Here is a 12,836-nt window from a genome sequence, read left to right as displayed (position 1 = left end):
TTGGTGTTTTGGCTATGTGTTAATTGGCATCACTCTTAATAAGAGCTAATGATAGTATTATATAATTTGACTGTCAGGCGATCTCAATGCAATTTTAAACCATATATCTAAAATTAGAGATGCTAGTCCTGTTTTACTTGGTGAAGTTCAAAATTTTCCTGAGAGTATTGGGGTCTGTGTTTAGAGGGATGTAGGCAACCTGGCAGTCACTCAGAGGGGAACAGCCAGGACACCGAGGGAGCTTGACACCATTCCATATGAAAAATGATCAAAGGAGCTAAAATATTGACCAGGAAAAAAGATGCTTCAGAGGTATAAGACAGTTATTTTTCAAGATTTGAGGTTTATCTTGTGGGAGAGAGATTAGAATTGATCTATCTGTACCCCTGAGATAGAACATACAGGAAATAAAATATCTCTACTTAACACAGGAAGGTATTTCTTTATTAATCTAAAGATGGGCTGCCTACATTGGGAGGTGGTTCTCAGTGTTTCCCATCTTTAGGACCAGTGCACCCATGCATAGCTGGACGAATCAAACTTAGTCTCTCTGTTTCTTCCTCACCCTTTAAATCGATCTCTAACTCCATCTGCACTTCGTCATCACTCCCCAAAACTCTAGTCACCTCCTTATTGGTCTGCTTGCATCCATTCTGGCCCACTCCAATCTGTTCACCATCTGCAAAAAAGTGTGGGTTTTATGAAATGCAAATCCGATCTCTTCACCCCATCCAGCTGTGCTTGTTCCTTTACTGTCTTCCCACTGCTTGGAAAAATAAATCTCGAAAGTAGAACCTATGGCCTATAAGATCCCTGTATACTTGGGCCCATAGCCCATCCACCTCATCTTGCTCCATTTAACTCTCATGCTCTGGTCACACTGACCTTTCAGTCTCTGGCGAGTATTATGCTTTCTCTTACAGCAGAGCTTTGCACATGAAATTTTTTCTGCCGGGCATCTCTACCCGCTGCCCTCTTTCCCTACCCAGTTCGTTGATACTTAGAGTCAGAAGCTCAACTCCCCACCCTCCAAAACAGCTCATTAAGATTCCTTTGCAACACACTCAGAAACAACCATGGTTTTTTTTTATTAACACTCCTCTCACTTTGTAACATTCTTTTCTATAATTGTTTTATTCCTGCCTTTCGTATTATACCATTAGCTGAATAAGGGCACATTTTGCTCACCATGTTAACCCTAGCACTTGTTGATGCATAGTGGGAGCCCACATGTGTTTACTGAATGGGTGAATGAGTAAGGTTATTGTGGGTTTTCATGAGAACTTGGATGATTACTTGGAGGGAGAGCAAAAAGCATACAGTTGACTATAGCGATGCTTAGTAAGGTCCCTAGCAATCTTGAGAATCCGTAGTTTTTGTGTATTTGATTCAGATTTTCTTGATTACGGTTATTCTTTTTTATTATTCAGGGTCTACAAAACTACCTCTTAATGATACTTGCATTTTGCATCATCTTGAGTGGAGCGCTATGCACTGCTTTTTCTAAACTCTAACAATCACACGACCAGCAGATGGCAGCAGTGGTTAAGAGAACACCTCTGCTGGACGCTAGACAGCTGTGCTGAGAACAGAGTTCATTTTCATACAGCAAATGGATTTCAGCCTGTCTTGGAGTGGGTAAATGATTTTTTTCATCCCATAAATGTGAGAATAAAGGAAAACTGAGTTTCAGTCAAATATAAAAATGAAAAATTCTTCTAATAAACTATTTATGAAGGTAGGACTTTACTAGGTGACTAAAATGTCTACATTCTTATAGCATTACATTGGAGGGCGCTCCGTTTACCACAGTATGTACTTAGTGTTGCATAATCTAGAAAACAAGGTGGAGTTCACATACAAAGAATTCTATATATGTCCAAATTTCCAACAAATTACCCTCATTAATGAGGAGAGGCAGAAAAGTGAGGGCGAGAGGAGAGAGGAGGAGACTTACCTAATGACCTTATGATAGAATTAGACCCCAAACATATCTGGATCCTTTGCTAGAAAAGCAAATGTCAGAGTTGGTAACTGAATGTTAAAAAGGCCATTTCATTATATTTAGCCCAAATTTATTTTTACTTCACATTAATGTTGCCCAACCTTACATTACCCGCCCGTCTTAGCTCAAAATGCTTTTGATTCTCTCCAGTTAAAACCCATCCTCAGAAAACAAAAGTTTCCCAGTATTGAGAATATGTGTATAATGCACATACATGCATACACAAGTACACACACATGAATACATGCACATATATGTATGTACCCTTCCAAATTTGAGAGAAATGCTACAGTTTTTGAAGTGAGGTTCTAGCTTATCAGAGTGAGAATTTAAAGGGACCAAACACTCCTTTGCATGTATAATTTATTATTTTTTTTATGAAATATACTTTTCTAAAGTCCCTGTTTTAGCTGGAGGTTCTCTTCCTGTTTTCACTGGTGGTTTCCACCAGGCAAAAGAAAATGACAGACACACTGGTTTCCTTTCTTTAAGAAAACTGAAGTGGAACTGCTAGTATAACGTTAATCACACTGGATCCCAAACTCTCAGAATGATAGAAGCCCTAGTGAAGTGTACATTTCACCCACTCCCACCTGATAGTATGTTACCTGGCTGTGCGGGAGAGACGGAATAGCATTCTGCTTAAGTGTATGCATGCTGGAGCTAACCTGTATGGGTTTCAACCCACCTCTGCTTCATCATGCTTGTGTGACATTGGGTGAGTCCCTGAGCCCCTGTATCAGATTCCTCACTGTAACCTGAAGATGATGTTAGAATCTGTCTCGCATGGTTACTGTGAGGTTCAAATAATTAAAATCTGTAAAGTATGTTCATGAGTGTCTGGCAGTTGGCAAATATTATATAATTCTTGGCAGTTATTATGTGTTGTTTGAGAAAGAAAATGTATCTACAGATAGGAGAATACCTTGTAAGAGCTATTGCCCTCCAACTACCCCATCCAAACAACCACTTACTGTTCCTCTATATGAATGCGATTGAAAGATGGTACTAGATTCCCTGTTTAATTGATGAATTGCTAATATAAATAAACTTTTGACTGTAACATCTTACGAAGACTCATTTTAATTTTAACCGGAAATGGCATTAATTAGGTTGATAACTTTGAATAAATTGACATGATACAAAAGCTGTTTTTCTCACTTAAATATGTTTTAAAATGTCATATTGATAGCAATTAATTATTCTTCAGTTGAGATTGCCCAATTACATGTAAAATTTTAAATGTGAAGTAAAGCAACTGCAGAAGGAAAATAAAAAAAAATATTTCACCATTATGCAGTTTCTGTTACCAGACAATGCCAGTGTCTGTGTTAGTACGAGCGGTGTGGGGAAAACAAGCTTTCTCAAAATGGTTACCAAGCAGCTTAGCCCGTAGAGGTGAGTCAGAACGGGCATCTGCCAGATCTCCACGTTCTTGGCTTGCCTTAGGAAGTTAATGCCTATATCTCTCGAGGTTTTGAGGTTTTATTTTTTCTTGTCTAGCATGGCCAAATTCTTGTGTTTCTTTTAACTTTTTCTGGCTTGGCTTTCTGTCTCACCTGATCTGGAAGGGCACCTTATCCCTACCGAAGAGAGTCTGCCCTCTGTGTGCAGAGGCAGCACGGCACTAAGTGGAGAATTAGCAGCCCAATGAGGCTGGTATCCGGCTTACGGGAATTTTCTACTATCAGAACAAAAATGTGTAATGACTTTTAAAGAATTAAGGATACAGCGTTTCCCCTGAGCTATCACTTCTTCTTTAATTCCTGTTGTACTGGTCTATTTATACTCAGAGCTGCTAACTACTAGACCCGGATGTATTAGTGTTAGTAGACCTGAAAAACACATTGAGTGAAAAAGGCAAGTTCTGGAACCGCGTGCACAGTATGATATCATTTAGGTCAATTTTAAAAATCAAAGTAATAGGAGCCGACCCGGTGGTGCAGCAGTAAGTGCACACATTCCCTTCGGCAGCCCGGGGTTCGCCGGTTCGGATCCCGGGTGTGGACATGGCACTGCTTGGCAAGCCATGCTGTGGCAGGCGTCCCACATAGAAAGCAGAGGAAGATGGGCACGGATGTTAGCTCAGGGCCAGCCTTCCTCAGCAAAAAGAGGAGGTTTGGCAGCAGATGTTAGCTGAGGGCTAATCTTCCTCAAAAAAAAAAAAGAAAAAAATCAAAGTAATATGTATTTTCTACAAATGCATATATATGCAAAAGATTAGAAAAATATATACACCAAACTCATAATAATAACATATACAAGAAAACTTTGCTTCTAGTGAGGATAAATGAGATCAGAGTGGGGACACTGGGGTCAAGGTGATCTTGAGAGAAAGCTCTAACGCTAATTTTTATGGCAATGAATTCATATACATGTTCTTTAATATGTGTTAAAGAATCAACAGCAAAAAATCTCAGAAGCATATGTCTAAATGTTATAATAATTAAGTCTGCATAAAGAGAATATGGATGAATGTTATTTTCCTCTTTATTTTTTTTAATTGAGGTTGCATTGGTTTATAGCATTATGTAAATATCAGGTGTACATCATTATATTTTGACTTCTGTATAGACTGCATCACATTCACCACCAAAAGTCTAGTTGTCATCCATTACAATATGACCCTTTACACCTTTCACTCTCCCCTCAACCCCCTTACTCTCTAGTAACCACCAATCTGTTCTCCATATCTGTGTGTTTATTTGTTTATCTTCCACATATGACTGAAGTCATATGGTAATTGTCTTTCTCTGTCTGACTTATTTCACTTAGCTTATGCTTGTACCCTCAAGGTCCATCTACGTGGTTGCAAATGGTAAGATGTCATCTTTTTTATGGCTTGGTATTCCATTGCGCGTGCGTGCGCACATGCGTGTGTGTGTGTGTGTGTGTGTGTGTGTGTGTGTACACCACATCTTTATCCATTCATCCATTGATGAGCACTGAGGTTGCTTCCAAGTCTTGGCTATTGTGAATAATACAGCAGTGAACATAGGGGTGCATATGTCTTTTCAAATTAGTGTTTTCTTGTTCTTTGGATAAATACCCAGAAGTGGAATAGCTGGATAATATGGTATTTTTATTTTTAGTTTTTTTGAGGAATCTCCATACTGGTTTCCAGTGGCTACATTAATTTTCATTCCTACCAGCAGTGCATGATGGTTCCTTTTGCTCCACAGCCTCTCCAACACTTGTTATTTCTTGTTCTTTTAATAAAAGCCATTCTGACAGGCATGAGATAATGTCTCCTTGTAGCTTTTTTTTTTTTTTTTTTTTTAAAGATTTTATTTTTTCCTTTTTCTTCCCAAAGCCCCCCGGTACATAGTTGTATATTCTTTGTTGTGGGTCCTGCTAGTTGTGGCCTGTGGGACGCTGCCTCAGCGTGGTTTGATGAGCAGTGTCATGTCCGCGCCCAGGATTCGAACCAACGAAACACTGGGCCGCCTGCAGCGGAGCGCGCGAACTTAACCGCTCGGCCACGGGGCCAGCCCCAGTCTCCTTGTAGCTTTGATTCGCATTTCCCTGATAGTTAGCAATGTTGAACATGTTTTCATGTACCTGTTGGCCATCTGTATATCTTCTGTGGAAAAATCTCTGTTCAGATCCTCTGTTTGCTTTTTGATCAGGTTGTTTGTTTTGTTGTTGTTGAGTTGTGTGAGTTCTTATATATATTTTGGATATTAATCCCTTATCGGACATGATTTGCAAATATCTTCTCCCAGTTGTTAGGTTGTCTTTTCATTTGGTTGATGGTTTCCTTTTCTGTACAGAAGCTTTTTAGTTTGATGTAGCCCCACTTTTTATTTTTTCGTTTGTTTCCGTTGCCTAGTGAGGCATGGTATTTGAAAAGATGCCACTAAGACTGATGTCAAATCATGTACTGCCTATTTTTCTTCTAGGAGTTTCATGGTTTCAGGTCTTTTAATCTATTTTGAATCAGTTTTTGTGCATGGCGTAAGATAATGGTCTGCTTTCATTCTTTTGCATGTGGCTGTCCAGTTTTCCCAATACTGTTTATTGAAAAGACTTTCCCTTCTCCATTGTACATTCTTAGTTCCTTTGTCGAAAATTAGCTGTTCATCTATGTGTGGGTTTATTTCTGGGCTCTTAATTCTGTTCCATTGATCTGTGTGTCTGTTTTTGTGCCAGTACCATGCTGTTTTGATTACTATAGCTTTGTAGTATATTTTGAAATCAGGAAGAGTGATACATCAGTTTTGTTCTTTTTTTCTCAGGATTACTTTGTTTGGAGTCTTTTGTTATTCCATATGAATTTTAGAATTCTATCTTCTATTTCCTTGAAAAATGTCGTTGGGATTCTGATTGGGATTGCATTCAATTTGTAGATTGCGTTAGGTAATGTGGACATTTTAAGTCTGTTAATTCTTCCAATCCATGAGCATGTAATATTTTTCCATTTCTTTATATCTTCTTCAGTTTCTTTCAGCAACGTCTTTTAGTTTTCAGCATACAAGTCTTTTACCTCCTTGGTTATATTTATTCCTAGGTATTTTATTGTATTTGTTGTGGCTGTAAATGGGATTGTATTCTTGCTTTCTCTTTCTGCCCTCTTTATTCTTTTTAGTACTTTTGAAAACTTCAAAACAAGCATGTACACGCAAAAAAGACAAAGATGGAGACAAAGTTGAGAAATTTTGCAACTTAAGCTTCCCACCTCCTAAAGGTAGAAGGCAGAAACTCACTTTCCTAGCCTCCCTTGCAGCTAGGATGTAAGTTTGTTCCTGACCAGGTGGCATCCAAGCCCAATTTGCTAGTCATGCTGGAGATTCAGTGAGCTACCTGATAAAGTTGTTTTAGAAATTTGACCTCATTAAAAAACACACACACACGTTTCTTATAGCCTGTTTTAATCAACTTTAATGAGGTACAATCTACATCCAATAAAATTCACCCATTTTAAATGGACAGTTCTATGAGCTTCAGCAAATATGTACACTCATGTAATCACCACCATGACCTAGACGTAGAACATTTCTAGCAATCTAAAAAGATCCCTATGCACCTTTGTAATTAACCCCCCTGCCCCAGGCCACCAGTGATCTGTTTGCCCTCTTTCTAGATCACCTTTGATTATTCTAAAATTTCATGTAGTACGTACCCTTTTGTGTTTGATTTCTTTTATCTTATAGGCATGTTCAAACAATTTTTACTGATCTAAAGCAATTATAATTCATTCCCTCATGGAAGAAAGCATATGTGTGTATTCAAAATAACAACTAAAGCAAAAATGATTAACATTTGGAATTGTTATATTTAAATGTGTGATGTGTCATGTTCCAGAAATTCACTATGTTTTAAATTAATGGTTTAATTAAGAAGAATTCTTAGTTACCCTTTGAGTCCATCTCCATTCTATAACGTTCTCTTTTGAGGGGTTGTAAAATATTAAACTGCTTAAACTAGATCACCTCCATTTTCTACATGTTGAGAAAAATGTATGTGCTTGGATTTCCTGCAGTGGCCTCATGGATTATAATCTCTGCAGGTGGAAAGTGTGAATTTGCAGGGTTTACAAATACTCTTGATGATTCTTATCACACTTGTGCTCTAAATTTTTTGTATTCATTATCTGTACCTTAATATTTAAAATATTTTGAAGAACTGGGCTATTAAAAATAAAAAAGAATTTTCTGTCTTCCACTCCTGGAGAAAGAGAGAGAAAATAAAAGAACAGATATTCATTTGATTTTGTGAAGACGTTTTAGGAGAAAAAAATGAAATGCTTAAAACCAATCTATTTAAATGGAACTTTTTCTGCAAAAAATAATAAAATAATAACTGGGCATCATATTGTCTCTCTTTTTTGGCTCAAAGCTCTTAATTTCCACGTATTGAATCATCTCCAAGAGGTTGATGGCCAAGTCTTTTTTTTAAGTTTGGTGCCTGAGCTAACATATGTTGCGATCTTTCTTTTCTTCTTCTTTCTTTTCTTCTTCTTCTTCTCCTCCTCCTCCTCCCCCTCCACCCCTCCCCCTCCTCCCCTCCCCCCTTCCCCTCTCCTTCCCCTCCCTCTCCCCCCCTCCCCAAAGCCTCCTAGTACATAGTTGTATATTCTAGTTGTAGGTCCTTCTAGTTCTGCTATGTGGGATGCTGCCTCAGTTGGCTTGAGGAGTGGCACTGGGTCCACACCCAGGATCTGAACTGGCGAAACCCACGGCCACCAAAGTGGAGTGTGCAAACCCAACCACTTGGCCACAGGCCTGGCCCCTGGCCAAGTCTATTTTAACTTCAGATTCTGCAGACTAATTATTTCTTTTTCAGAAATAAAATCTCTAAAAAATTCATGTTGACAAAATCCCATGAAAATAAACAAACAAAAATCCCAATTTCCAAATGAAGATTTTCCTACAAGACCTAATGGAATAAATCACTGGAAATAACTGGAGAGGAAGGTGACAGTAGTTTTTTGAGTGGAGACGGCAGGCTGTAATAAGCTACAGCCTAATTTTTTAAAGCATTCCACATGGTTTCCTGAAGAACCCAATAAGTACTGCTAAGACATTGACTGTTTTTTTCCTTCTCTTACCAAGAAGGTACTTGTAAGCACTGTTTATAACTCATTCATACTTTACGTAACTAAAGAATGCATAAATCTTTCACATATACCTCAAAGTTTTGATTTTATGACTTACCTCAAATAATTTTTCCCAACAGAGAAGTCTGTTTTGTCTCCTTTTTCTCCAAGAATATTTGGGAATTTCATTGGCTTTATACGCATGTGATAGTTAAAATTACTGTGAACTCCTTGAGAGCAGAAGCTGTTTTATTCGTCTTTGTGTCTCAAGAACCTAGTAGTCAGTGCATGGCACGTAAGAAAAAAACATGTACTCTGCTATGTACTTTGAAGAATGTCTTAAAGTTATAGTCCAAAATTTATTAGCCAATAATTCTTTTAAAATGGATCCTTAGTAATTTACTATTCATTCGTTAAATATATATTGAGTGGTTTCTTTGCATCTGAGACTTAGGGTAGGCATTGGGATCCATCAATAAAGCAGCCATGGAGCTTAATCCGAAAATGCCAAAGAAATCAAATAAAAATCTTAGAGGGCTATAAAGAAAAATTACAGGGGACTGTGAGGGAATATAGTAAGGTAACCTGATCATAAAAGATAATCCATAAAATAAGGCCAAACTCGTTGCTCATAATGAAACCAAAAGAAGTGTAAGAAAGATTTCTATTTTGATAGTATTTTTTTTAAAAAAGCACAGATTGTATCTTGCAGCTTTGCTAAACTCAACTATTAGCTCTAATAGATTTCTTTCAGATTTCTTAGGGGTTTCTACATAGAGAATCATGTCAGCAAATAAAGAGTGTTACTTCTTCTTTTTCAACCTACATACCTTTCCTCCCTTTTCATTGCTTTATTGCCCTGGCTATGACCTTCACTGCATCTAGCATAGAAGTGGTAAAAGGGGACGCACTTGTCTCACTCCCAGTCTTAGGGAGAAAGCATTCAATCTTTCACCATTAAATATAATGTAAGCTGTAGCATTTTTCCCAGATGCTTTTTTTTTTTTTTTTTAAAGATTGGCACCTAGGCTAACAACTGTTGCCAATCTTTTTCTTTTTTTTCTTTTTTTTTTCTGCTTTATTTCCCAAACCCCCCCACCCCGCCCCCGTACATAGTTGTATATCTTAGTTGCAGGTCCTTCTAGTTGTAGGTTGTGGGATGCCGCCTCAACGTGGCCCGACGAGCAGTGCCATGTCTGCGCCCAGGATCTGAACCCTGGGCCGCCACAGCGGAGCACGCGAACTTAACCACAGAGCCGGCCCCCCAGATCCTTTTTATCAGGTTGAGGAAATTACCTTCTGTTTGTATTTTACTGAGAATTTTCATCACAAGAGGATGTTCTATTTTGTGAAAATTTTTTTGCATGTATTGAGATGATCATATGATTTTTCTTTTTCTCTGTTAGTCTGGTGAATTACGTTGATTTACTTTCAAATGTTAAACCAACCCTGCATTCCTGTGATAAACACTACATGGTCATGTTTATTAGCCTTTCTGTATATTCTTGGACTTAATTTGCTAAAATTTTGTTTAAAATTTTTGCTTTTGTGTTAATGAGTAATATTGGTCTGTAATATCAGAGTAGTATGGCTTCAAATGAATTGTTAGGAAATAATATTCTTTCTTAAATTTTTGGTAGAATTCAAAAGTGAAACTGTCTAGGCCTCATTTTCTTTAACAAATATAGGGTGATTCAAGTTATCTATTTTTTCTTGAGTGAGCTTTCCTAGTTTATGTGTTTCAAGGAATTTTCTCATTTCATATTCATTATAGAAATTATTGTCATAATATTTTTCATAATATTTCATTATTTCTCCCTTTCATATCTGTAACATCCATAATGATGTCCACTTTGTCATCTCTGATATTAGTAATTTGTTTCTTCTCTTTCTTTTTCTGAACATTCTACCTAAAAGTTTGTCAATTTTCTTGATCTATTCAACAAATTAGTTCTAGATTTCCTTCAATTTTCTCTATTATGTTTTTCTTTTCTATTTCATTGATTTCTGTTCTTCTCTATTATTTATTCTGTTTCCTTTAGGTTTTTAGCTTGCTATTATTCTCTATTCCCTTCTCCTTCCTCTAGAACTCCAATTACACATATGTTAGTCTGCTTGAATTTTTCCCATATCTTGCTGATTTCCTGTTTACTTTTTATTCAGTTACTTTCTCTCTGTTTCATTTTGGATAATGTCTATTGCCCTGTCTTGAAGTTCACTAATTTTTTCTTCTTTAGTGTCCAATCTATTATTAATTCCGTTCAGTGTATGTTCCATCTTACACATGTTCATTACTAGAAGTTTTATTTGGGCCTTTTTATATCTTCAGTATGTCTTAATATGCTTATGCTTTCCTCTACTGTCATTAACATGTGAAGGTATTTATAACTGCTGTTTTCATGTCCTTGTCTATTAATCATATCATCTAAGTCATTTCTGGGTAGGTTTCTGTAAATTGATTTTTCTCCTCATTATGGGTTTTATATTCTTGCTTCTTTGTATACCAGCTAATTTTTGTTTGGATGCCAGACGTTGTACCTTTTCTGTGGTTGAATGCTAGTTATTTATTTATTTATTTTTGACTTTTGTTCTAGGACCCAGTATAGTTTCTTAGAAATGGTTTGATCCTTTCACAACTTGCTCTTAAGCTTTGTTAGGTAGAGTCATAGCAATATTTAGGGCTTATTTATCCCATTCCTGTGTATTTCTCTTCTGAGTACTCTGGTACTCAGATGCCTCGTAAATTATGATGTTTTGGGGGGGGTTTTTTTGTTTGTTTTTGGTCTTTGTTTTTATTACTTTGGCTGTGGTGCATATGAAATCTTCCAAGACCTAGGTCATTTGGGGGATTTTTTTCCACCTGCTCCTTTTCCATGGTTCTTTGCCCAGTCTCTAATATTTTCTCCCATGTATGTGCTGATCATTAGTCAGCTGAAGATTGAGAAACCCTCTACATATCTCTGGATCCCTAGATCTCTAGATTGATCTTTCTTTCTTTCTGTCTTTCTCTCACTCTCTCTGTCTCCTCCCTCTCTTCCCTCTCCCAACTCTAGTACTTTACCCTGTATATTCTACCTGCTTCAACCCCCCCAAATTCTCAAGTCTGTCTTTTCTACTCATGAAGACTGATGGGCTCTGTATGTGTTCCTCCTTACTGCACTGCAGCCTGCGAACTCTCTCTAGGTAGTAAAATTGGAGAATTGTAGGACTCGACTTATTTGTTTCCCGTTCTGAGAGGGATTACTGTCCTGTGCTGCCTGTGGTCCAGTGTTTCACATATTTTACCCATTTTTTAAATTTCTTTAAGGTAAAAGGATTAACCTGATTCCTATTACTCCATCTTTGCCAGAAGCAGAAGTTCTCTTATGAGCATTCTGTTACATTTTAATTTCAACTTATTTTTTGTCGCATTTTCATGAAGAGTAATTAGGCATCAAAAAGTAATTAGGCATTATAGTAGGTTGAATAATGGCCCCTCAAGAAATATTTCCAAGTCCTAATTTCCAGTACCTATGAATGTGACCTTATTTGGAAATAAAGTCTTTGCAGGTGTAATTAAATTAAGGATCTCAAGATGAGATCATCCTGGTTTTAGGATGGATTCTAAATCCAATGACTGCTGTCATAAGAGAAAGGAGAAGGAGGTTTGATGCACTCAGAGACATAGAGAAAAAGCCACATGAAGATGGAGGCAGAGATTGGTGTGATGCAACCACAAGTCAAGGAATGCCAAGGATTACTGGAAGCCACCATAAGCGAGGAGACAAGCATTGAAGGGCTTTTCCCTCAGTGCCTCTGGAAGGAACCAACCCTGCCAAGACGTTAATTTCACACTTTTAACCTCTATAACTGTGAGAGAATAAATTTCTGTTATTTAATCCATCAAGTTTGTGGTAACTTGTTGTGGCTTCTCTAGGAGATGAATACAGGTATCTAATCCAGGGACCATACAAGACACTGCACAAAATAAGATGTGCAGAAGCAACCTATGACTTTCAGTACTGGCAGTACTACTGCTAAGATAGAGATGTTGGCTAAACTGCAAGGCAAACATAGAATAAGCAGAAAAATTACATGTTGCAAATTCTCAGAAAGTAGTTTTTTGCCTCAACAGAGTTGAGCATTTCATCTTTAGAGAGTATGGGTCAGGGCATACCTCTCTTCTCTGTGAAATAAAATAGAATGTGTCAAGGGATTTTCTGTTTGTTTTTTATTTTTAAGAAAGAAATGAACCAGATAACCTGGACCGTTGCGTAAAGCATTGTAGGCAGACATCTCTGTACAGAACAAGCT

General features: G+C 37.4%; 1 protein-coding gene across 13 annotated transcripts in view; it reads left to right on the top strand.

Annotated features, from left to right (window-relative positions):
* Positions 1 to 12,836, top strand: part of TMEM144 (transmembrane protein 144) — an 85,848-nt gene that overhangs the window by 46,101 nt on the left and 26,911 nt on the right. For 5 of the 13 annotated variants that reach the window (XR_011537077.1, XR_011537076.1, XM_008522682.2 and 2 more), the window contains one exon: positions 1,431 to 3,075. The exons of 7 other annotated variants lie outside the window; for them this stretch is intronic. Coding sequence is in view for 3 of the 6 variants with exons in the window: in XM_008522682.2 (XP_008520904.2) it covers positions 1,431 to 1,514 (84 nt within the window). In the remaining 3 variants the exon portion in view is untranslated. Of the gene's footprint in view, positions 1 to 1,430; positions 3,076 to 12,836 lie in introns of those variants that run through there. One more of the 13 variants, XR_011537075.1, reaches the window with a different exon arrangement.

Source organism: Equus przewalskii, chromosome 2 (genome assembly GCF_037783145.1).
Source record: "Equus przewalskii isolate Varuska chromosome 2, EquPr2, whole genome shotgun sequence".
Classification (NCBI taxonomy): Eukaryota; Metazoa; Chordata; class Mammalia; order Perissodactyla; family Equidae; genus Equus; species Equus przewalskii.
The sequence above is the reverse complement of the archived record's forward strand: the minus strand, read 5'-3'. Positions and strand labels throughout refer to the sequence as shown.